Raw genomic sequence first — 24,199 nt, 5'->3', positions numbered from 1 at the left:
CAGGCTCAAATGAAAGCCACTCCACTTCAGAGGTGCATTAAATGAATTTGGTATATTTGACAAACGATTGAACCATTTGCGACACACTTTATAGATAACCCAGGGAATCCAAGGTGTCACCTTTTGTGGGCTATTGATTGAAACTAGCTGATATCCATCTTTTCAAGTATGGAATAATCTACTGTCATTACAAAAATGATGGCCATCTTACAGAGAAGGTTAATCAGATACAGGAGAAATCATATCTAATCTTTGATAAATTGCAAGTCACACAAGGATCAATCACCGTTCCCCTTGTAACACAAGACACAGGTAATTGTGCAAACATAACGCCATGCTGTCTGTTGTGCAGCCCATGTATGTGGGCTGTGGCCAGAAGCATTCTGCCCCTTTGAACAGCTTAACCTGCTGGGACTGTTGATTTATGGGGCTTTTAAACACATTTTGAATGGGAATGACCACAAATAAAAACTTCAAAAAGAAACAGAGCAGCAATAATGTGAGAGGCAGGCATTCAAACTGAGAAATTATGAAGTGACTGGCATGGTCTTTGGCACTTTTGTGGTAGAACAGGGTTTCAGATTTTTCCTATCTGAGCCCTATGTCAGTTATCTACACCCTCCTGCTCAAGACCAAGATGTTAGGAATAAGCTGACAAGCAAGAATAAATCCCAAATTTAGAGTCATTAGGAGTTGATGCCTCTTGGAGCTGTCAAACCTACAGAATGGCATGAAAATCACTAGGTGGAATTTCAAGCTTCCCAGTGGATGATGCACAGCCTAACCATCCTTAATCCCATCCAAATCAAGTCTTGTATTTTTCATAAATGTCTTGGCATAAGCAAGTCCTGGTGTACAGGTGATTTATCAGGCAGCCCCAGGCACACTGAGCTCCCCAGGCACTTGGTGAGAGCACAGCAAGCCATCAGTCCCATTGGGAAGGAGGACTGGATGGGGCTATCTAGTGAGAGCTCTGAAACTACTACTTTACTACCACTTTAATAAACTGGACAAATGTAAGAGTATTTTACTTTATCTCCCATATGTTTCACTCCTTTAAAACAAACATTTGCAGTAACTGCTGCATATATATTTATCCAAAGTTAGTAAAACTCCCATACGTGCTATAACACAGGTATCTATATATGTACTATTTCATACAGAACGGAATTTGCACAAAGAGATGATACCTCTTTGTTCTCAAAATTAATACAATTATTTCTCAGTAATATTCCCTGTTATATTCCCACCAGAACTCATGGCTGTGTGTCATTAGGAAAAATGACCACCTCAGTTTTCACCATTGAGCATCTATCTCCTGCTGTTACCACAATGCCTTATCTTCTGGTTGGGTTGTTGCATCAATCCCATGAATGCCTTCAGCCAAAGTATTTATCTACAGCAGCATCTGCTCATACTATTTTATAATTAGAATATAATTAGTAGAAGTTCTTGCAAGTAGCGCCCATAGAGAAATGACTCAACCAAACGAAAGTAAAATCTGCAATTCCCAAGCTATTGGCAATCTACACTAAAGAAGAAATCTGGGCATTTCTGTAGTGCCTCGGCAAATGCCATCCCAACAAGAAGACGTAATTAAGAAGTTGTAGTGCACTGGTAGAGACCAGATACAACCCATCCGCAGACAGGTAGGGCAATCAATTATGCAAAGACTTACCTGCAGTTTCAGAAAAGTCTTGTCAGGTCAGCTTAAAGGTCAGCCTCAAAAGAAAAAGTCAAATTTCTTAATAAACTCAGCGCTTGGAAAGAATATTGCTGTCACAGCAACATAAGAGTTTTTCTATGCAAAACCATTTTAAAATGTTCAAATATGTATTCCTTTTTCAGATGGAAAATGGATGCTTCTAGTTAACGATAATGCTGAATTCTTATTCAGGTTTTGCATACAAATTGCAGCAAAAACGTATGGATAGCACGTTGTCAGAAAGTACCTGGCAAGTTTAAAACTAATTAGGAAAGCACAACAGCAATTATCCCAACTCAGACTCAAACCTCTGGAATTTACAAGTATCCAAAGAACTGAGTCAGCCAGCGGGAGGAGGAAAAGCAAGAAAGGGAGTGATTTGAGCTCTACTAAAGTGGCTATTCGCAGAGGGAGCATCTACAAAACTGCCGGCTTGTAAATCGCTCCTGCTAGGGGCAAGCACAGCATGTGAGCCATCCTATTAAATACTTGCTTGAATTTTTAGAGTTTGAATCACAACCAAATGTGAACAATTAAGCTTAACAGAATTACGACGAACAGAGAATTAGATAAGCAAAAGAGAGGGGAAAGTACAGAGCGAGGAGCTCTGTGGGGTGAAGGCCAGCAAGAGCACAGATCTTGGAGTGAAAGGGAAATAAAATGAGCTCCGATCCTTTCTTTCCTTGTCTGACCTTGGGCAAGTCATTAAAAGTCTCTGCTGCCTTATTTACCCAGCCTATCACATGGAAGTAAGGCCTTCATTAGAAAGTGTTTCGTCTTCTTACACTGCTGTGCACAGTAGATATTTTTATTTAAGATAAACTTTTACTTGAAACCCTGTTGAGACCTCTCTGCTGCCAGGCAGGACCTAAACCCAAACACCTCGCTCCAAAAAGATCAACTTACAGTCCAACAGAGCCAACAAAACAAACCTTCAAAGGCCATTTCCTGGGCCACAAAGGTTTAATTTGCTTCCTGGTGAAGGTGAGGCTGACTCTGTGTGCTTTGCTCCTTGTGAGAAGTGCCTCGTGTTCCCGTGTCCCAATTAGTCGGTGACAATTGAGAAGGCAAGCCCTTCTGAGCACCTTGCTCCTGTTTTGCTCTCTGGTTGGTGCAACGATGTTACACAGGGGCAGGATCAAGGCAGGAACATGTGTGGAATGAGAACAACAACCTGCAAGATCATCCCATCATTATAACATGCTCAAAATTCTCAGCTCCTATGCTGCTGAATAAATATTCAACACAGAGCATCATTAAAGCATCCCTCACATTTCTCCTGTTGCATGGCATTTTATTTCTAATTAGCCACAAGTTTGTCCTATACACGTTTCTTCAAAACAAGAGCCAAGGTCTAACTAGTGAGAAGACGTGGAGAGGGGGAGGCACAAGCTGCAGGTCAGCAGCAGCACCTCTCCTTCTAGCCTGGCTTCAGCAATGGATGAGCTTGGTCCCATGCTTCTCAGCACACAGCTTTGCTGGGACACCAGTCATGGTCTGCAGTACTCCTCCCTGACATTCCCACCCGTTGCTCTCTGCTGCCTGAGATGTCATTCCTCTCCCCTTCCACCAAGCACTTTGTTATGAGGATTGAGTTTGGATTCAGGCTTGAGTTGTTACAAAGACTTCCTACCGAGACATGAAAGGAACTGAAATTTTCACTGGAGAAATATTGCTCACTTTCTAAATTCTAATAAAGATTAATATTTCAATATATTTTCAATGAAGCTAGAAGAAAACAGAACCAAAGTCTACAACTTTGATCATCAGCTCTTTACGACCCAATCAAAAACTTCAAACATAACAAAAATAAAACTTGTATTTCAAGTAAGAGAGTTTACATGAGAGAGAGAAGCAACCCAGGCCACAGCAAAAGAAGTCAATGACAAAACTCCCTTGTCTTTCACAAGCAACCTGCTACTGGACCATGAAGATTCACATTCACATTATATTCCCAAATAACTGGTTTAATACTGTGATACAGCACACCCAGAACTTAACCTCTTCTGGCAGTATCTGATGTCAAGTTCTCTCTGCCACCACGACTCTAGGATTAAGACAAGGGTCTCTAGTCTCACATTAACTTTGATGTGATTGTCCATCATCTTACTTAAATTGCATTAGATGAGGTGAGAATCAGGTCCCAGGAGTCCCTAACACTGCAAACATCACCTCATCACCACTCAGCACTGCTTTAGTTACTCTTTGATGCGTTAAGAACCATCACGGCCAGTCTTTATCACTGCGCCACTGTGCTCTTACTACCTGATACACAGCTCTGAGTACACCGGCACTCCATTCCCCTTCCAATCCAGGGAGGCTCAGGGAGAAAAAGTCAAAACTGTTCAAAGCCTCTGAAGTTTGGTTCTGCTAAGCTGCTTCCAAAAACGCTTCTGAGAAAACACACACAGTGACTGATATTTCCCCCAGTACTGTCCCAGATTCTCTCCTTCACCACTCACACATTTTCCTCCTACTACAGAAAATGTGCTCTCTAAACACTTCGTCTAACTTTGAAGTTAAAAACATAGCCTTCAGGCCAGTCTGCTCTTAGTTACTATTTTCAAGGATATAAAGTTCTTAGGGGTAACAGAGTCATTACCACTGTTACTCTTTATTCCCCCGGAATGATTCCTTCATCTCTCACCTGCAATGGGGACAGACAGCCATTTTCTCAATGCATGTAATACTGGCATCATTATCTTCCCCCTCCCTCCCTGCACAGGCTGAACTACTTGGGTGTGAAGAGAAGTGGCTCCAGGGGCACCTCCCCCATCTTGCACAACAGGACTGTGTGCTATAATGATCTCAAGCTTTCCCTGTTGTATTGTTTTCTCTTAGAGCATTCAAGATTTGTGGGGTTTCCATGAAGCTCATCCCACTGCATGCTTTGGAAAAGGACAAATTCTATCCTTCCTTGGGATGATGATCAAACTCATTGTGTTAGTAGACTGACAACACAAAGTCTTCCTGAATGAGCAACAAGAAGATGCATGGGATTTTTGTCCCACTGCAGTAAAATCATCATTTTTGGCTCTCTAGGAACAAAACAGCTGTACGATGCTAAAAGATCTTTCACGGACAGAAATTCCCAGCGAGTCCATTAAGAAACAGAGTCACAGGAACTGAGAACACAGCCCCTTACATCCAACCCCTGCTGGATCTCTATCGCTGAGCAACCAGTGTGTGTGACACTCCTGCCTTGCTCTGCCTGGTGCTCCTGCCTCGTTAATCAGGGTGCACGGTTCTGGCTCGTCCCACAGACCTCAGCTCTTCCTCCTGCTGCTAGTAGCTCTTGGAAATCTAAATTAATTCTCTGCAGCGACTGGCTAGGGAAATGGGTGGAAAAAAGCTCAGCCAAATGTATTTGGCTTTTCTCATGAATTTATAAGTGTCCCCAGTTGGACGGTCGTTTCCAGTTAATAAGCTCTGGGTAGTCTTCTTTAGTTATGCAACAAACTATTGGAGAAAATAATTTGTTGCTTACATTCAACATCCAATCACATATATAAGCACGCACCATCTACTGCACTGCATTTTGATGAAAATACATATCAGAAGTCTTTGAACTACGGTTTCATTTTACGCTGGATTTTCATTTGTATTCAAAAACTGAGAAATACTTTAACCTTTCTGAAATGGATCGTGTTAAAATAAATTAAAGAAAGTTGATGAAAGGCATTAATTAACCTGCTTTTGTCTCATTAAGAGTCTGCGTTTAACCTATAGGTCATCTCCCTTTTCAGCTGATGTATGGATTTGATCTTCAATGATGAGCTAAACAACCCAATCTTCTATTGATGACTGAGTCAACTCCTGAGCTTCTTGCTTTTCTTTTCTGTGCGGGAGAGGACAAGAAATTTCCAAAAAAGAAACTGCTGAGCTTTGTAAGGCATTATTCTGAGCCATCCGTTCCAGCTCCCGCTGTGCCTGAAGGTTGGCTGGAGGTTGCAGCGCACAGAGCCGAGAGGGAAGGTGGTGGGGTGGGACACAGGGAGAACTGTCTGCTGTATTTACCCAGAGTACGTGTTCCACACCGACTTCACAAGCAGAATTTGACAGTCAAAATACCTGGAGAAGCTTTGTAAGAGTCAATACATTTGTATTACTGCTTTTAAAAATATAACTCTAATAATGCCAGAGAGAACTCCAACACTGGCAGGAGAGATAGGCCAGAGATCTATGCTTTTTAATATCAAGCTCTTCACTACGATGACTTTTATCACGTTAATGGCTAAATCACACTGACTGTAAAACAGCCAAAATGAGGCAATTAGTAAGGCTTGTGACAGCCACAGAAAGGGAAACGCACAAGGTTTTCCATGAAAGCCAGATGGATATCTTCAATATATTTCTTATTGTCTGCTTGTGGTAATATGTTCAATTAAACCGAGTCAGTGCTACAGAAGACCATTTGAATTGCCTGAAAAAATTAATTGTCTGCTGCAAATTTAATGAAGCTGAACAGTTATATTTTGTTTACAAGTTTTATTTGTTATGATCGGTAAGTGCTTACAAGAAAAAAAACCAACCTCATTCAGCTGGCCCTAAGTGCAAACCGCTGGTATTGTACGGTTCATTTCATTCACACCTATCTTTGCCATTTACTGGTATTGGCCTTAGAAGATGACCTATTTTTTTTTTTTTCTCTCTCAGATAAGAAACAGAGCTCGTGGCACCGTTCATTCATGAGTGGCTGGGAGTTGGGCCTCAGTGTGAAACACAAGATGAGGCTCTTGCTGCTGCAGAAGGCAATTTCGCATGGGCATCATACAATAATGTTCGCCGCGGTTTGCAATTGTAAATGAACTTGTAAGTTGCCTGAAACAATGAAGCACCTGATTAAGACCCATATTGAAGTGCCTTAAAAGCTGCAAGGATCTTGAACTAAGACAGCATCCACTGGTCACCAAGCCCACCAGTTTCTACCTGGAGCTCTTCCACACAGTGCTCATTAATCACCTCCAGCAAACCATGCCCAAAGCCTCAGGGTGCCGTGGTTGGGAGGAGTGGATGCACAGCTGTCTCATTTACAAGCACGCCTTTCATGCAGTGCCCTGGGTCATAATTTTACTTAAACCTAATAAAGGACCCTTAATTATACCCCAGAAATAATTTCAGTGAAAATAGTCCAATTAGAGCAGAATATGTTACTTTGCAATTTTACAGCCGAAGATTATAGCTTTCATTGTCAACTGTTAAAATCTAGCATTTTCTACTGGATGTGAACTAGAAGTCAAGAAAGACTTTCAAATTGAGGAATAAGCTTTACGTCATAACCATGAGAATGTACCAACACGCCCTCGTGAATGAATTCGTGCTTTTATTATGTCTGCAGTTCTTTCTAATCCTTTTTATTCATTTTCCTTACAGAACTCTGATATAGAGATTATGGAGAAAAATAGTTTCTACTCTAAATTTACTTTTTCTCCCTGACATTTTTTAGAACAATGTGTTAAGTCAGATAAGGAATATTCATATCTGGACCACACATAGAAACTGCGTGCAGCCATCACCAAAAAAAGAAATTAACACAACTTTTGACTATTTCAGAGCTCTTCGTCTTGTGCAGAAAATCTTGGCTTTGATACTAGCCAAACACACACCTTGTGTGCTATCAAGGTTCATTCCAAAAGTCCATAATATACAGATGACTCTAAAGGCCTGCTCTGGGATTATTACTTTTAAGCCTGTCTCTCTTTTATAAATTATCTCTTTTGCTTTAACACGAGGTGTCATTTAATGAGTTTCTTTCTAAACTCAAGTAAGCCATGGCTGCACTCCAGGAGGACATTGGGCACTGAAGTAGGAAAGGGTGCATGAGAAACCCTACTTGACCGCATGCGTTAGCGCATACCAGCTGACTCTATTATATAGGAATTAAGACACAAAGAACTTGAAGAAACCCTATGCTATGCAGTACCAACAACGTTCAAAACAGAACTTCTGAAATACGATGCCATGGGCAGATGGTTGGTCATTAGAAAACAACATCTCTGCACTGGAGTGTACTTTTGGAGACAGAGGACTAAACTCCCGCCAGTATGGACAGCACAACATCCACAAACTCTGAAGATGAAAAGAAATAGTTCTTCCTTATCTATTAAAAAAATCCAAAGCCCCTTGGCTGCAAGGCAAACTATCTTCCAAACCACAGAGATCAATACTGCTCAAGCTACGTTGAAACCCAGCAATCACAGATGGCAAGAGGAGCCAGAAGACCTCAACGTCCCAACAACACTGCTTGTATAGAGCTCAAAAGCTGCACCCACACTGACGAGCACAGGACTGCCTCTTAACTACAAGCCCAGCCACTTCCACCTCGGGTTTGAAGATAATAACACTGAGGATTCTGAAAAGCCTTTTGATAATGGACCGAAGTTCACAGTATTTAATGAATCTTTTCAATTTTAAATGCAATGCACCAATTTGATGTCCATGCAAAGGAATAGGCTTGGAATGGAAAATACGCAATTTTATAGAAAATGATGCCGATCCTCACGCTGGACAAAGTCAAGACAATCAGACCATTCAAGTGTGAGGAAAAAATAACCTACTGACATTATCTTTGTATTATTTTTCTGCTAAAATGATATGGACACCAGCTAACAAAAATTCTCCTGCTTTTACTGCTTTGAGTCCTCCCATAACAGTCAAAACGAGACAAGCTAATGGCAGGAGGAAAATGTTAAAAGTACATCATAATGAAACAGGCAAATAACACTGTCGGAACTTGCCCTTGTCAGAGATGCAAGTGTACAACCAGAACCGTGCTTCACTATTAGAGCAGAAATTACAGACCCCGCCAAGCACTCACACAGTGGTTCTTCTCTGCTTCCACTGGAGCTGGGACATCTCTGCAGGGGCAGCCCCTGGCCTCAGCCCCTCCTTGCGCTTCACGAACTCAGAGCTTGTACTGCAGTGTCTTGAAGTGAGCTTCCTATTTCAAAGCTGCTCTGAATTAGCCTATTTATACAACGGCATTAAATACAAATCAACTCGTACTGCACAGTTTATACACTTTGTCATGTAATCTCCCGGTGCTGAGGACGGCTACAGCCTTGCTGCACGTTGGAAGAACTGAACATTTAGCCTCCAGTACAGTAAAAATGGAAAAAGAAAGATGGAAAATTCATATTTATGAGTGCTACATATAAATACATGCCATGTTTTACATAGCTCTGAAGGCCATCTGTGGGATTCTCCTCCATCCTTACAAATTCAATCCTGCTTTTTAATTTAAAGGTCAAACCCGACGCGCAAGTTTGCAAGATTTCAGGTCTCAGAGGCCAGAAGAGTTCTCACTGAGAGCAAACCAATGGAAGAAACCCAAAACACAAGCTCACAGGTTCAGGAAGCCACTGAGGCTCAGCAGCTCTGACAACAGCATGTTAATACACAGCCCTATGGGCACCCATCAGAATTTCATATTTTGTAAGCTGTCTAGTCATGCAGAATATGAATATTTATTCATCCCTCTCTGGTTGTTTGCCAGACGTTTATTTTAAGCTCCTTGGTTCTGGGGTAACAGACATTCTCCTCCTCCTCCCATCCTTGCCCACGCTGTCTGTGACACTGCCGGCATCTCTTGCTGAGAGAGAAAAGAATTAAAAAAGAAGAAAGGAGAGAGAGACCCTGCAATGTTAATGGGAGAGCAGAGGAAGGCTCGAAAAATGTCTTTCGACCTTCACAGTGTTTTACCCAATGACATAAGATGAGTTAGGAGAGAATATTCTTAAGGTCAAAAAACTCATCAGCTGGTAAATTAGTCTTTTTTACACCACAAAACAGAGTTAAGGTAAGATATTCAGTCATATTTCTGTCAAACCTTGTCCGTGTTTTACTTAGGGCAGAGAAACTCAAGCATTTCAGTATAAAATAAGAGTATTTTACACAGTTCATTTGGAGTTCAGAATAGTTTCTGCTCTTTTATACTTTTTATGGGATAGACTTTGAAATTGCATTTCTCTGTCTGCTGCTAATATCCACATCCTGGGCTTAAAAGAGTGTATTCTCTGCTTCATGCACACATGTCACTTCCATTAATGCTAATGGAACCAAGTGAAAACGGAGCACTGAGGGAGAAAAAAAGCACTTGCTAATCCTCTGTAACCCCACCATGAAGCAAGGCGATGTGTAAACCGTATGAACACAAAGATCCCAAGTTACCCAGAACTCAAATTACTGCCTGCTCCTTGGTACTGCTAATGAGGAAGGACAAGGTGTGGATGACAGATGCATGACTCACAGCTGTGGGCAAACACGGTCCTGTTCTCAGTGACTAGATTTAAGGGTGCCAAATGCTGTCAGCCAGCTACAGAGGAGCTGCAGAGCCAAGCTTGGGTGTGTGGGCATCTGGTAGCATGCAGGTATGGGTGCAGCGGGACCCTCCTGCCTCTCTGTGCTCACCCCTCTGCTTCCAGCTTTGCTCTGGGGAAAGCAGTTGCTGACCAACCCTTTGGTAACAGACACAGGATGCTGTATGCCCGTTGTCTCTGAGCACTGGTCCCGTGGCTGTTTGCTACAGGTTCCTCCTCAGGACAACACAAAACAAGAAAAAGCAGAATCAGCTTGTATGGAAATGAGATCTGATTTTTACTCTGCCCTATTTTTGTTTGCAGGGACAGATGTGGGCATGGGTAAGTGCCATGCAAGCTCTTCCAAACCTCCCTGACTGCAAACACGTAACCACGCAGCTAACAGAGAGGCAAACCTTCCGCCCTGGGATGACAGCTGCTGCTGCACTGCTGGCACCTGCAGCTCACAATCACAATGGGACTTCACCAGCTTTATCAGCCCTTGCCTGACATTACTTGCTGAAATATGCTCTGGCTGTAAAAAACACAGATTAAAACTTGCCCTGAAACATTTTCAAGTATTCCCTATCCACCACAGAAATAATTGATGGGGAGACCCTCTAACCAAATGCTATCCATCAGTGCCAAAACATGGGAGAATGAAAACTGACAGCATTAGAGCTCCGTGATTGATTTATTGCTTTGCAATCAGTCTTTCCTGATGTGCTATCCAAGAGAGGTTTTCCCCCAAATACGGAGAAGGAGAGTTATTACAAGTGTAATAATCCATATACTCACTGCCTATAGTAATTCTTCAGACGTAGGACTACACAAAAGCAGAGGACAAATGAATTTAAAACATTTGTCAGCATCTCTCTGTTTAACAAATCATCACTTTAAACATCTTTGTGAAACCTTACGGGTTCTGCCTTTAAAAAAAATAACAGATGGAAAAACTCTGAGTACACAGCAACAGCCACCTGGAGCTCCTCAGCTGCAGAGCTGCATCCCCATGTGACACACAGGGCTGCGTGCAGCCAGAGAGCTGAAGGACCTGCGATTCCCACAGGCACACGTGTGTCAGCAGCAAAGGAGCAGGCTGTGCCCAGCACTGGGTGCTGCTCAGCGAAGAACATCACTGTTACCTTTCACAACCAAGCTGCCGGTGCTGCTCGCTGTCCCGAAGTGGTTGGTGGCCACACAGGTGTAGCTCCCCGTGTCCGACTTGGTGACGTTGACAATTCGGAGGCTGCCGTCATCCAAAACGGTGATTCTGGAGAGACAGTTGGGCACAGAACACACGTTATGTTACACACATACGTGACGTTAACATTCTGCTCTTCCCAGCCTGCTTCAATTATTAACGGCTCAAACGGCAGACAGTCCGCTGTCTGCTAGAGAGTGAGTTAAGCTGGCAGAAACCTCAGAGGACGCAAGTCATAAATACTGAATGCATCATTTACATGAGTTTTCGGCGTCTTTACTTGAGGGCAACTCTAATTTACACACACAGCTCGTGTAGTTATACGCGAGACTGTGCTTTGGTGCTCAGCACTCTCCAGGACAACTCTGCAACACGCACTGCGTGGGCGGCAGCCAGAGACGCACAAACCTGGGGGCTTTTCAATGAAGGCCCCAATTTCCCCTCCACAGATCTGTACTCCTTGCCATCAAAACGCTGTTACGAGCACCGTTACCCATCTCCTGGATGGTGGGAGGCAGGTGGGGATGGAGGATAACTCCTGATCCCTTCTCTCCCCTGCTCAGCACCCCCCCGGGGATGCTTCTGGGGGTTCCTTTGTTCCCACAATTAGCGCTATCTTTTATCCCGTTTTCTTGTGCTCTGCTTTAAGTCAATGAAAGCAGGAAGCCTGATCTCCTGTAAATCCCATCCAACGTGAATGCCTTGAGCCCCGAGGAAGTGAGTACAGCGCTGTGCGGTCCTGCTGGGCTCAGGATGGCTGCATTATCAGAAGTGCCTTTGGCCAACAAGGGCACTGCAACTGATTAGCACAGCGTTACATTAAGTCTGCGATTTGAAATGTGTAAAGACCATTCTTTACCCAGCAGCTCGTGAGGAGCGCAGCTGATGCCACACCAGTACAGCAGAATCCACTGCTGTGGAAGCAGCACAGGGGACAGCTACAGAACACCGTGCTGCTCAACCACCGTAATGCCCACCATCAGCCACCACTGTGCACATCATTAACCGCTGTAACATCAACCCGCTCACTGCTGGTGACAGTGGCAGTACGCTGGGGGCTGTCACCGTATCACTGCAAATGCACCACAGTGGACGAAAACAACACATTTCTCTCAGTTTCCAAGGATTTCTTACCTCCAGGACCATGAGACGGCCAGCTGCTGCAACCACAAGGCAAATGGGCACCGACACACACAGCATGCACCGCTGCTTTCTGCTCCTGCCCTGGATGAGCAGTGTGTCACACCTGCAGGCAGCCCCATCCTTCCACCACCTCTTGCATTTCTAGTCGGAAAGTCTCTTTTTCCCATTTAGCACATAATTTCTGCCTGCTGCCTTTACGAGTGGGACTTTGCACCGACTTCATCTTTTTATTACTCAAAGCACTTCAGTGTTCCCTCTATTACATTTTGGTCATTTTCTTTTTAATTAGTACATTCTTACCTCGGTGCATGGCAACCACAGAAAATACAATTATTTGAAGACACCCAAAAATGATCTGCAGAACTCCAGGGAAACCTTCCCTCCAGCCTAATATTGTCTCTCTTAGCAGAACACGTGGCTGTCTGCTCAGTATCATGTCTTGGAGCACAATCTGCTTTCTGCCCTTCAGCCACTTTCAGACCTGCACTGAAAATCTCATATTAATTCCCACCTTCTCCTGCTCAATTATTTCCTAATTTAACTAATTTGAAAGAAAATGAAGAAACCTTCCTGCATTCTTAATGCCAATCAAGCTCTGAGCAACTGGATTGAGAAATTAGGATGAAAGGAATTTAGCAGACAATGGCTGCAGGCATCACAGAAATGCTCGAGAGGCCCCGGCCAGGTGAGGAGCAGTGCAGAAGCTGGGCAGCACGTAGCAGCAGACCCCACGAGTTGAAACCAGCCCTTATGTGCTGCCATGGGGTGACAGTGGGCAACTTTGGTATTGAGAAACAGCAGAAAGGAACAGGGGGTGAATTCAGCTATCTGCCACACCACTTGAAAGCGTGCATTTGTTGCTCTGTGTTCATTTTTGGTCTGGTCCAAGTCCAGATGCAACCCTCAGAGAGCTGTCAGCCCATATGGGTGGATGCCAGCCCAAAGGACACCCATCCCCACCAGCACAGGAACAAAGCAGGCTCCTGCAGGCTGCAGCCAGCACGATAAGTGGAGACTCCAGGGACACAGTTTCATGTAGGACAGTGACAGTCATGCAGTCACAAAATCATAGAATCACCAAAGTTGGAAAAGACCTCCAAGGTCCTCCAGTCCAACCATCCACACATCACCAATAGCTCCCACTAAACCATGGCCCTCAGTACAGCACCTGAACGTCTCCTGAACACCTCCAGGGATGGGACTCCAGCACCTCACTGGGCAGCCCATTGCAGTGCCTGAGCAGTCGGTGCCTTCTGTCACACCACGCTCTCTTGACGAGTACAAACAGAGCTGCTTTAGAAAATACGATAGCTTGTGTCTTTACAGCAATGGTAGAGTGAGGGAGAGGAGGACAGTGCAGGATGCTCCCAAACCTCCATCCTGGCCTCTCCCTGACCTGCTTTTGCAGCAGCACAACAGGAGATCAGCTGGCAGAAACCAGGGGCAGGGGTTATATTTCACACGTCAATAACGGTGATATTAATAGAAGTTTCTCAACTGGCTTATAGGTCTCCAAATTGTTGCAGTCAGTAGCATTCACTATTGTAATTTATTTTTGCAGGAGTCCAGTGACACGTATTTGCTTCTGTAGCAGTTGCTCCAGCTCAATAATTGGAAGAGAGTAGTATATAGCTACTTGTCTCTTATCTTCACCACTGTGTTGGCACAAATCAATGCACGTATTACATTAAATGTGCACTGTAGCACAGGACTTGCCATACTGGCCTCTAGTGCAGGAGCCTGGGCAGCAGTAGCACCAGCAGCTCCCAAGGAATTACTTACTGCTGTTATCAATTTCAGGTCTTCGGAAACAACAGTGCCTTTCTGAAGGCTGAAGGTGCCCTTGGCGGGCATTAAAATTCAAATCAATATAAAGGACAGAAACAAGCTCAGCAAGATGCTCCAGCCCAAGAAGGACCACACTGTGCTGGCCTTGCCCTGCCAGCCTGTGCACTTGCTCCCTCAGCATTTTGCCATCTCAAAAAATGTGAAAAAAGTGATATTGTAGACTGTATTTTCCTACAGTTGAGATTTTATTTTTATTTATTTTTATCCACGTGGCTGAAAACTGTTTACAGGATAATCTCCTCCATGGGAAATTTTAACTGTACCTGTGGATAAAACTAGTTTTAATTTCAAATTTTAATACCTTTTCTATCTCTATCTTTCTGCTGCTATTGGTTTCCCATTAAGTGCCTATTTACATTCCCAGTATTAAATAGTTGTAGTTAATGCGGACTGGATGGTTTTAGGAACGACCTCTGGATGAGGTCAGTAAATCCCCCATAGGCTCTGGCACATCATGGGGAGACTGTGCTGTTCCCTTCCACCTCTAAGCAGAACTCCACAGCTGGTTGGGTTTATCCTCTGATAACACAACACTGCAAAGCAGGGACTTACACTGAGTTCTCCAAAGCTATTCCCCAGTGGATCTCCACACACAATGAATTCTGGTCTGATAACTAATTGATTCCCTGCATACTCCTGCCAATGATCAGCATCAAGAATGACAAATAATCGTGCAAGTTTAATGTTTTTTTTGTTTTGTTTTGTTTTTGTTTTTAAACAAATCAGATCATTAAAATCCTATATTGTGAGTCACTGGGTAGGAGGCCTTATGGTTATGCGGCTCTTTTTGCTGAAGGTATTGTTTTGTCCCTTAATTTTAGTCCAACGTGCTGGAAGTCAGCGAGTAATTATTTTAACACTTTGGAATTCGTTACAGTTTGTTGAGAAAGTAGGAATGACTGTCTCTGATTTTGCTACTTTGCAGACATATCTTCATTAAGTGGAAGGAAAGGCTCATTTCAGGCCATTGAAAGTTCTCAAACTGCTAATTGGCTTGAAAGCAAACATCCCTTGATCAACCACTTTTAGCAGTTTGGTTGAACAAGTCCTTCTAAGACACAAAGTTCAAATTAAATGAAGCACTACACAGCACACTTTCTTTCATCTCATCTGAAATATACCCTCAAAATGTTTTCTAGCAAGATGGCTAGGAAGACTTAAAATAAAGCACATTTCCCACAGACACACATTACTGCAGAATAAAGCATTGGCTGCTGAGTACACACCTCTCTGAACCGCTCCAAACCAAAAGGAGCTATTGACTTGCTATTGAGTGCTCTGGGTTCCCTGCCACCGCTAACCACAGCAGTGCTAAGAGGAACTAATAATGAAAATCTGTTCTTGGACTGACTGGTGCCACTGATAACTGGCACTCAGTCACTGCTACTAGCACACAATAAACAAAGAGAAAAATATCAACTTGGAAAAAATGATTCCTGTGCTCGCTCTGCAGGAATGGAAGTGTCTCATGCCATTCGGTTGGTTGGTGTGAGCCCTGAAAACGACATGACAGAGAGAAGTGCATCTTTCAGGATGAGAAATACCAAACTGTTGTGCAGGGATGTGCTGTGCTCAGGCACCCAAGGTTACAAGAAAGGACCACTCTGGGATCATGGCCACATCTGCCCAAAGCTCTTCCTGGATCAACACGCTGCTATTGACTTGCCTGGAATTTCCAACTGGACGAGGCCAGGCAGACCTGGAGCAGTACAAAGACAAACATCAGTGCACAATCACTTGATCTGCTCTCCTCTATTTCCCAACAGCGATACCTCCGCTGCATTGATTCACTGACTCAATAGCCACCTCCAACCTGAATTGAGCACAGCAGATCCAACTCACGGAGCTCACCGCAGCACTTCTCATTGCTGGGCAGAATTCCCAGAGGTAGAAAGGTATTTCTCAGTGAGTAACATGCATTTAGTGATAACACGTCCCAGTGAGATCAGTAAGAGTTTTATCACCGACTTAGTAAAAACAAGATCAAGCCCTTGTTTGGAATATGAACAATGTGTGAAAACTGCAGAACTCCCTGAGCACATAATAAAACTGCTCATCAGCAATTACCTCCAGCCCAGCTCCAAGGAAATCTGACCTTTGGCTGTCTGACTGCATCCCTTGCCTCTACACAAACATGCCTATGAACTGCTGCTCAGGTCAGCCCTGTGCTGCGATAGAGGACTTGCTTAAAAACCCCAGCCCTACTGCCTTTGCTGTAACACATTCTCTCTTTGGGTCGAGGAACCAAAGAGATCAGCACTGCAGAGCCAGGGATGATCCACCCCCATCCATGCCTGGCCAGCACCAGGTGTGAGCCTCAGCAGGGTAAGCGGCGTGCTCGAGGGCTAACCTCCTCACAGTGAATTATTTACTCACTCATAGAGTCCCTGCATCACCGACAGAAGATTTGCACCAGACAGATGATGCCGCAGGTATCCTTCAATATATTCTTGTCAGCATGCCCTCTATTTTTCTCTTCAGCAGGTGGAAATGTGGGATATGTATGGACGGCAGAGGCAGTGCATACAGCAGGCTGTGTGACAGCGATGGTTCTCCTCCCAGGGGACACGGGCAGCAGAACTGCTGGACTGCAGCTTACAGATGGATTCCTTCTTGGGAGCAAAGTACTCATAAAGTGACTTTTCTTTAAACCTCAGATGGTTTTATTTGCTCTGCTGAAATGAAGCAAGGTATGTTGCTTCTTATCTGATCACTTCAGCATTTTAATTTACGAAATACAAGCATAACTACACTTGCTTTCACTGTTGATTAAACACAGACATCCGAAATATTTCATGCTTCACCGAGTGAATATTTTTAATTTTTTTCCCCCCAGGAAACAATGCTTAGGATGTCCTCTCCTTTTTCTATTACAGGGAGAAAAGATGTCTTAGAGCAAGCATTTAAATGAATGTCAGCTGGAAGAAATACACACAGAGTGCAATTTGAGATAAAACTACCATTGATCCCTTCATGTACAGCCTTTGTGGCAGTGGTTGACGTGACTATTGAAAAGGGACTGTGGTGCCAGAGTTCTTCTAAGAGATAATCCGTCTTCTGAGAGAAGATTTAGGTTAAAGGCACCTGTGAGAAACAGTGCATTTCAGCCTACATGATGAATGGCTCATTGTCCTTCCTCTGAGCTGGGGCTGGAAGCAGAGGAGGAGGGGAAAGGCACAGGGTAGCCCGGCCTTGATTCTCAGCAATGTGTTTGCTCAGCCATTACCTGCTGTTCGTAGGCAGGAACATGGAGAGCAATTGTTAGCCTAACTGCAACTTTGCTCCATGCCACAACTCTACTGCAAATGTAAACGATTCCAGGCAACTGCATTATTTATCCAATTATTACTGTTTCTACTGCATGCCTTTGTAGCAGTTTACCTTTTTAATAATACTTCCCATGCAGTGAAGCAGTGACTAGGATTATTAAAATGATCTCATAACGGCACTATCACCCATTAGGCTCTTTCAGAAAACACGGAAGGATTCAGAAATGTTCCCAGGTCTGGATGTACATCCTGGCTGCCAGGGAGGATTTACTGCTCCCAGCCCTCCCTGAACCAAAGCACCACTCACCACCACCTGCCCATCACCATGAAGGATGAACTGCCTCAGTCCCCTGCTAATAATAACTCCATGGTCATGGGTTGCTCTCGCGAGTGCGACTGCAACGTTTGTGCTGTGTACATACATAACAGTAAGGTTAGAGCTGTCTGCTGTATAACATTAATCCCCATTCAAGTAGGCACAGAGGTCAACGTGGACATCACAAATCTCCATTCACACCTGTGATGGCCTCTGGCATGCACAGGGAGAGAGGACAGGAGGAAAGCCCTAACCCCAGTCCTGTACCTTCAGGCCACTCAAGATGTCCCTCCATGCATCCACAACACCATCTCCCAAGGTTGGGCTTCACCTAAGAAAGCACATGAGAGCAGCTCTAACTCTGGACACTTCTGCACGATTGGGAATTGGTGTGAAATGGACAGAATACTTGCGGGAATGGCATCACAGGGGCTTTTATTTGATCATCCATCTAACCCCATAAATGGTACTGACTGCCACACGATGCAGGCAGCCTTGTAATGGTACGCAACTTCTTGTCCGGGACCTGTTAGTTTTGATTTACATTACCAGCAACATCTGCTACGGTACTTATTTGTCTATAAATACTTGTCTTTTCATGGTTCACAGGAAAGTCTGAGCTAATTTGGAGCCTCAGTCAAAGCCCATTTAATTTAGTACATGTCTTTCTCTTGGTGAAAGCAGGCATTAGATAAGGCCTTACTTATCCATGACAACTGGCAGCTCTCTTAACAGCAAACTCACTATAATTAATTTTCAGGTAAGAACTGTATTTGCCCAGAATAAACCAAGGTAAAAACCCGCACCAATTAGTTTAATGGAAAAGTTCCCAGCAGCTTTCCTGGACATGCATTTTACGTAGAACTACAGAGGCCGAGGATGAAGTGTTTGAACTGAGGCAGTGTGTGGCCCAACACGGGATGGCCAAGGCCTTTGTCCTGAGTGCTTTTGATCCCTATGATAGGATGCAACACAAACTCACTGAACAGCGTAAACCAGTCACCAAGTCATCCTAACACCCAGCCACCCTAAGTTCTTCCTGCTATTTTCTTTCTCTACAAACTATTTATCTGCGGTGACGGAGCAGTCCAGATAAATAATACAGTACCCAGAACACATTAATGACTATCAACACAAAAGCTGTGCTTTGTCATCATCCTCCTTTTTGCCTGGAAATTTTTAGGGACAAGCCTGGAACTGATGAAATCCCATTCTGAAGGAGTGATTAGAAAAGGAAGGAGCATTTACAGCTATTAGAGACTTCGTGTAAATTGTTTAGAGAAGCCTAGGGTCATAATTCAGATATAAAAGTATCCCTGGGTTATCTAAGAACATTTCTGTACAAAACGTCTTTCTTAAGGGATGATGATAACAGGAAGAAACAAATGAAAACCAAACACAAACACGGCTAGGGACCCTGAAGCAAAAGAGCAGGCTGTCATGAATTTCAAAGAATAGAAACCTTTTGTCTTCTCTCCCTTTCTGCTCTTTTTTCACTATACACAAAATTAAAATAAATACAGTAAGAGCAAACGTGTCGTGAAAATAAATATTTGAGGAAGCAGATCCGAGCAAAGCAAAGCTCATTTTTACAGCTTTCATTCCTCAGACATGAGGCAATCATTTGAGCTGTATGGGAAGACTGTGAGAGTCTGGAGGGTCCAATGGTGCAAAGAGCCAATTTCCCATTGATTTTGGTGAGAAATGAAGACCAATTCCCACAGGAATCCCCTTTTAGTGCAGCCCTTTAGCCTCACGGTTTATTTTCGCAGACTCAGCTGGCCATTTGTCACAAAACATGAGAGCAGCACTGGCAAGAAGGGGTGTTGGTGCTCAGCACGTACCTGGTGCAGCAAGCTCTGAGCGTGCAAACACTTGCTATGGAGCAGGCTCTCCTCCTCCTGGAGCAGCTCTTTGCTGGCTCAGGTGGAGGGGCAAAGCACTCTTGCAAACCACCCTGCGGAAAACTAAAACACCTGCACACAGCTGTCCGTCAAGACAGCTCCTCAGCAAGAAACATCGCGCCCAGCATCAAGGGAAACCTTGCATAAGGAAGCAGCAGGTGCTTTGGAGCCACTACTCAATTCAGCCTACCTAACGCTCAGTGAAATATTTGCTATGCTCATCCTTCCATGGCAGCGAGTAGAGCCCGGAGGCACAGAGATTGAGCGGCTTCTCCCAGCCAGCAGGGAGGGATGGCAGCAGGCTGAGCACTCGGGCTGGGAGCACTTCCTCCATCATCTTCACCAACAGCTCCCTCCCAACGAGGACAAGCCATCACCCTCTACCTACAGCAAAAGCTCCAGAGCTTTGGCAAACAGAACCATTAACTCCACCAAAGCTCAGAAAAATAATTCTCTTATGAGAAAATAAAATCTGCACAAGATTTTCCATGCATCAGCTGCTGACACAAACCATCTCTGGAAGCATTCGTGAGATTAGAGCAGAAGCAGTAAACGCACTCTCAGCTTATTTGCTCCAGCTGATACCATCTGAATGGATACCCAAAGGCACAGTCTTTCAAAGATAACACATCTTTTCCTTTCATTTCAACAAAAAATGCCCACAGTACAAAGATAAATTACCCACTCCGCTTGTAATTGGCATTAACATCGGCTTGCAAGATCCAAAGATGTATTTACGTCACTTAAAAATGATGTTTAAATAATCATCAAAAACATCACCAAGTCTGGTAAGACGCCTAAGAAGTTCATTAGAAATCCTTCACTTCCCCCGGTAGACATATAATTATTTCCTTGGATTTTAAACATGTATTTCTTAAAATGTAGCCTTAACTGTAAAATCATTATCTTCTTCTCACTAATTATGAAAATGTCCAAGAGAAGAAATATTTGATAATGTTTCTGACTTCAAAACACTCCGTGCTCCGCAGGACTTGCGGAAGGGCTGGTGGGTGCTTCAGTCACTTCTCTTGCAAACCCCTGCAAGCAAGGCTCTGCTTCTAAAATAAGCAAACCCAAGGCAACAGCCTGCTGACTTCTCCAGACACACCGGGTCCCACCAACGCCATGAGGTTGGCTGCACTGTGGTCACCGTGTGGTGACATCACTGTCCTACACAGCACCCCCAGTGACCCCAGATCCGCGGTCTGCCGGGAGAACAGCAACAGCTTCTGGTGCTGCAGAGCAAATAATTATGCATGTTTTAGGGATCAGCCCAATTACTTGAGACATAAGAAACAAAATGGCATTGAATTGTGCCCTAGATACAACACCTTGCTAGAAGCATTTGCACAAGAGCAAAGGGGAAAAGGCAATGCAGCAAAAGGAAGTGGCGTGGCCAACTTCTGATCAACACTGAAGTTAAACCATTGGAAGGCTGGCAGAGCGAGTCGGAGGGCTTCCTTAGGCCCTCTGACCACTGAATCAAGCAGTTTCCTGGCTCATCTTAATTCCCTTCTTGCAGAAAATTGGTTAAAGCAAATACGCGCCAGTTGTCTCAGGCATTGCAATGAAGTAAAGCCATCTTCTGCCATTGTCTTTGAAAAGTAAGATGAATGCTGCTCCGTCGACTCAAACTTCAAAAAGCTATTTGCAGAATGTCATTTTTCATTGTGCCTAGGCAGGATGTAATGAAAAACCGACAAGTTATTGATGGTTTGGTTACCTGTCTGCCTTAAAGAAATTGCACAGGTGCTGTATTTAGGAAAAAAAAAAAAAGAAGAAAAAAAGACAGTCAACACAATTAATGCAAAACAATGATAGGAAGCATCCTTTGAGGTTTTATTTTCCGCTGAAGTGTCACCAGACTGCACGTCCTAAAGCCACTGCTGGCAATTTGTCTCTCGAGTAATCAGGATAAAAATAACACCCTGGTTTGTACCCTGGCACCAGACGGAAAAAGATGCGCCCTCTGTCCTACTGCCATTTTCTTTCTGGCTGTTTAAAGCAATTAGCCACTAATTAGGAGGTCTGAAGCAACAAATAAAAAATGGGAATTAATACGACTTTCCTAACTCAAGACACACTGACAGTAAGAGAAAAGCCTTTATCTTCCTTTCTTTCCTTGTCTGATTTCCTAACTTTTCTTCCTCAAAATGGAATAGCACCAAAATAAATATGCAGAAGGGTGTTATACAAATAACAGCTGATCTGACGGCTCTGTAAACAAACACCCCTTGTGAGGACATCACGACAGTGTTAACTCTTTAGAACATGGTGGGTAAGGTGCTTCAAACGTCCATCAGTCTCCATACTGAGGTGCAGAAGGCACCAAAACACATTGCTTTTCAGAAGCCATTAGGGCACTGGGACTTCCAGATAACCTCTGACCATGGGATATAGTGAAGAGCAGCCATGAGGCACTTGCAACAGTGTGGGCCTGAACTGCAGAAGCCACCTCTGCAAATGAATCTCGAGCACCGCCTGGAAGAACGGCTCTCTCCTGACCACAGTTTGATGTGGACCAAGCTCACTGGGCATGCTGTGCAGTGCTAAACGCTGCGACAACTGACCTCCATCAGTCGCCAAAAGCCTGATGCAGCATGGCTCCGTGTGTGCTCCAGTGTGCTCATACATCACGAGCCTTGTCAAGGCTGTAAGATAATGGGACCAACTGGGAGAATTTCCACGGTGAGCTCGCCTGGAGTATCTAGGTCAGATCCTGCTCTAACAAAGCGCACTGTGAGGGCCGCTTTATACAGAGACTTGTTTAATTAAGATAACAGATGTTGCTATTATATGAGTACTAGTCAGTGGCTGTTTAATTGGACACTTTCATATTCTTTGCTACCAGCGCAGAGCATCATTTGTCTTTTATGAATTTCTTCCTTACAATTAAACTCTATAAACAATGCGCTGTATATTCAGAGAAAAGAAACAGCTCTAATGATGTAAGGGCTGTACACAAACAAGAACGGGAGAAAAGTAATTTGTTTTGGGGCTTAAAACTACAATTATTTTTCTTTCCTGGACTGAGAACAAGTATGGTAGGAGGGTAAATGTGACTTCCAATAGCTTCAGCAGAACATTAAGAATGAAAACCACTGCGAGTACATCCTTTGAACATACATTATTTCAGAGGAAAACACATTATATTTTGACATGTTCTTACCAAACGCTCCAGACAGCTGACAACAGAACAGGGAGGCACTCACTGGCGAGGCGTGGCTGAATGGGAACCTGATAAATGCCTGAATTTCTCCTTGGATGTCAGAATTCTAAGCCAGGCTATGGATTCAGCCTCACTGCTGCACCACAGACTGGCAGGATGGCTGGGCAGCAGTGCTACAGCAAACCACCAGGCTGGAGAATTGCAGTGTTTCTCCCCCAAAAAGCTATCCTGGGTTTCCTGCACACAACATACGCTGCTGGGAGCTGGGAAGCTATGCAGAACTAATGCAGCAGGAAGAAATGGTAAACCAATAGACCCAAACAGAACATCTCACTACCACCTCCAGAACTGTGCAACCCTATGGCTTCATGTTCTGGGAAATGACAGTTTGTGTGTCTGAAAGACTGGAATCTAAATTGAAACCCTTTATGAAAAAAATAGAAGTGTAAATCTTACCAAAATACCTGCATGTAAATTCAAGCAATTTCTGTATGGGCAATACAAACACCAGGCGAAACAAGGAAGAGCTCTGAGGAAACTCATGCAAATCTTGCACTACACCTAACAATCCCTTCCAGTCCTACTCCAACAAAGCTATTCCATACCAATAGCAAAATACATCCCTTGACCAATCGCACCAGAAATTTTCTTAAGGTTTTTCCTCTAGCAAAATGACCTTCACTGGGAACTCATTATGAGTTCAACCTGTGCAGATGAGAGGCAAAAAACCCATGTCTTTCAGTGCAGATCACAACACCAGTTTAACACTATCCCAGAACCCAGTGCTTCTGCAGCCCATCCCTTGGATGGCGTGCACCAACATGGCAGCACCCGCAAGTCTGCTGGGGAGCAACGCTCTTTTGGCAGCTATGGAAAACCGTATGAAAGAGATTTACCTGTTTCAATATCAAACTTGGATAAACTGTTTCATGTCAACTGGATTTTTCTCCACTCATGCTCAGCCCTGTTCTCCCCCCAGGCCCAGGAAACATGAATGAATGAGCAGGGGACAGCAGCAACTTCTGCTTTTCAATGGTGTGAGGATGAACTGCTCGTGCTTGCAACTAGCACAGCTCTCTGTGGGAGCAGTGCTGTAATTACGAACAAATTGAGAGCTTTCTATGATAACATCACCTGAAAATAAAGGTTTTAAAACACAAGTCTTGGTAATAAATTTATGTAATGTTGTGGCATTAGATGTAATTCAGTTATTATGAGAGGATTAAGAAAATCCTGCAAGAACAATCTGGGCGCCGTGCCTTCCCCTCCCACTCCTGCTAATGAACAGCAGACAGAATGTCTTGCTAGGATATAATTGTCACAAATGAGAAATCCCGTGCACAG

General features: G+C 43.9%; 1 protein-coding gene across 3 annotated transcripts in view; it reads right to left on the bottom strand.

Moving 5' to 3' along the window:
- Positions 1-24,199, bottom strand: part of CNTN4 (contactin 4) — a 258,279-nt gene that overhangs the window by 18,932 nt on the left and 215,148 nt on the right. For all 3 annotated transcript variants that reach the window (XM_046900033.1, XM_414435.8, XM_025154515.3), the window contains exon 13: positions 11,148-11,275. In XM_046900033.1, the coding sequence (XP_046755989.1) occupies positions 11,148-11,275 (128 nt within the window). The remainder of the gene's footprint in view (positions 1-11,147; positions 11,276-24,199) is intronic.

This window comes from Gallus gallus, chromosome 12, assembly GCF_016699485.2.
Source record: "Gallus gallus isolate bGalGal1 chromosome 12, bGalGal1.mat.broiler.GRCg7b, whole genome shotgun sequence".
NCBI lineage: Eukaryota > Metazoa > Chordata > Aves > Galliformes > Phasianidae > Gallus > Gallus gallus.
This window is presented reverse-complemented; position numbering and strand designations above follow the sequence as displayed.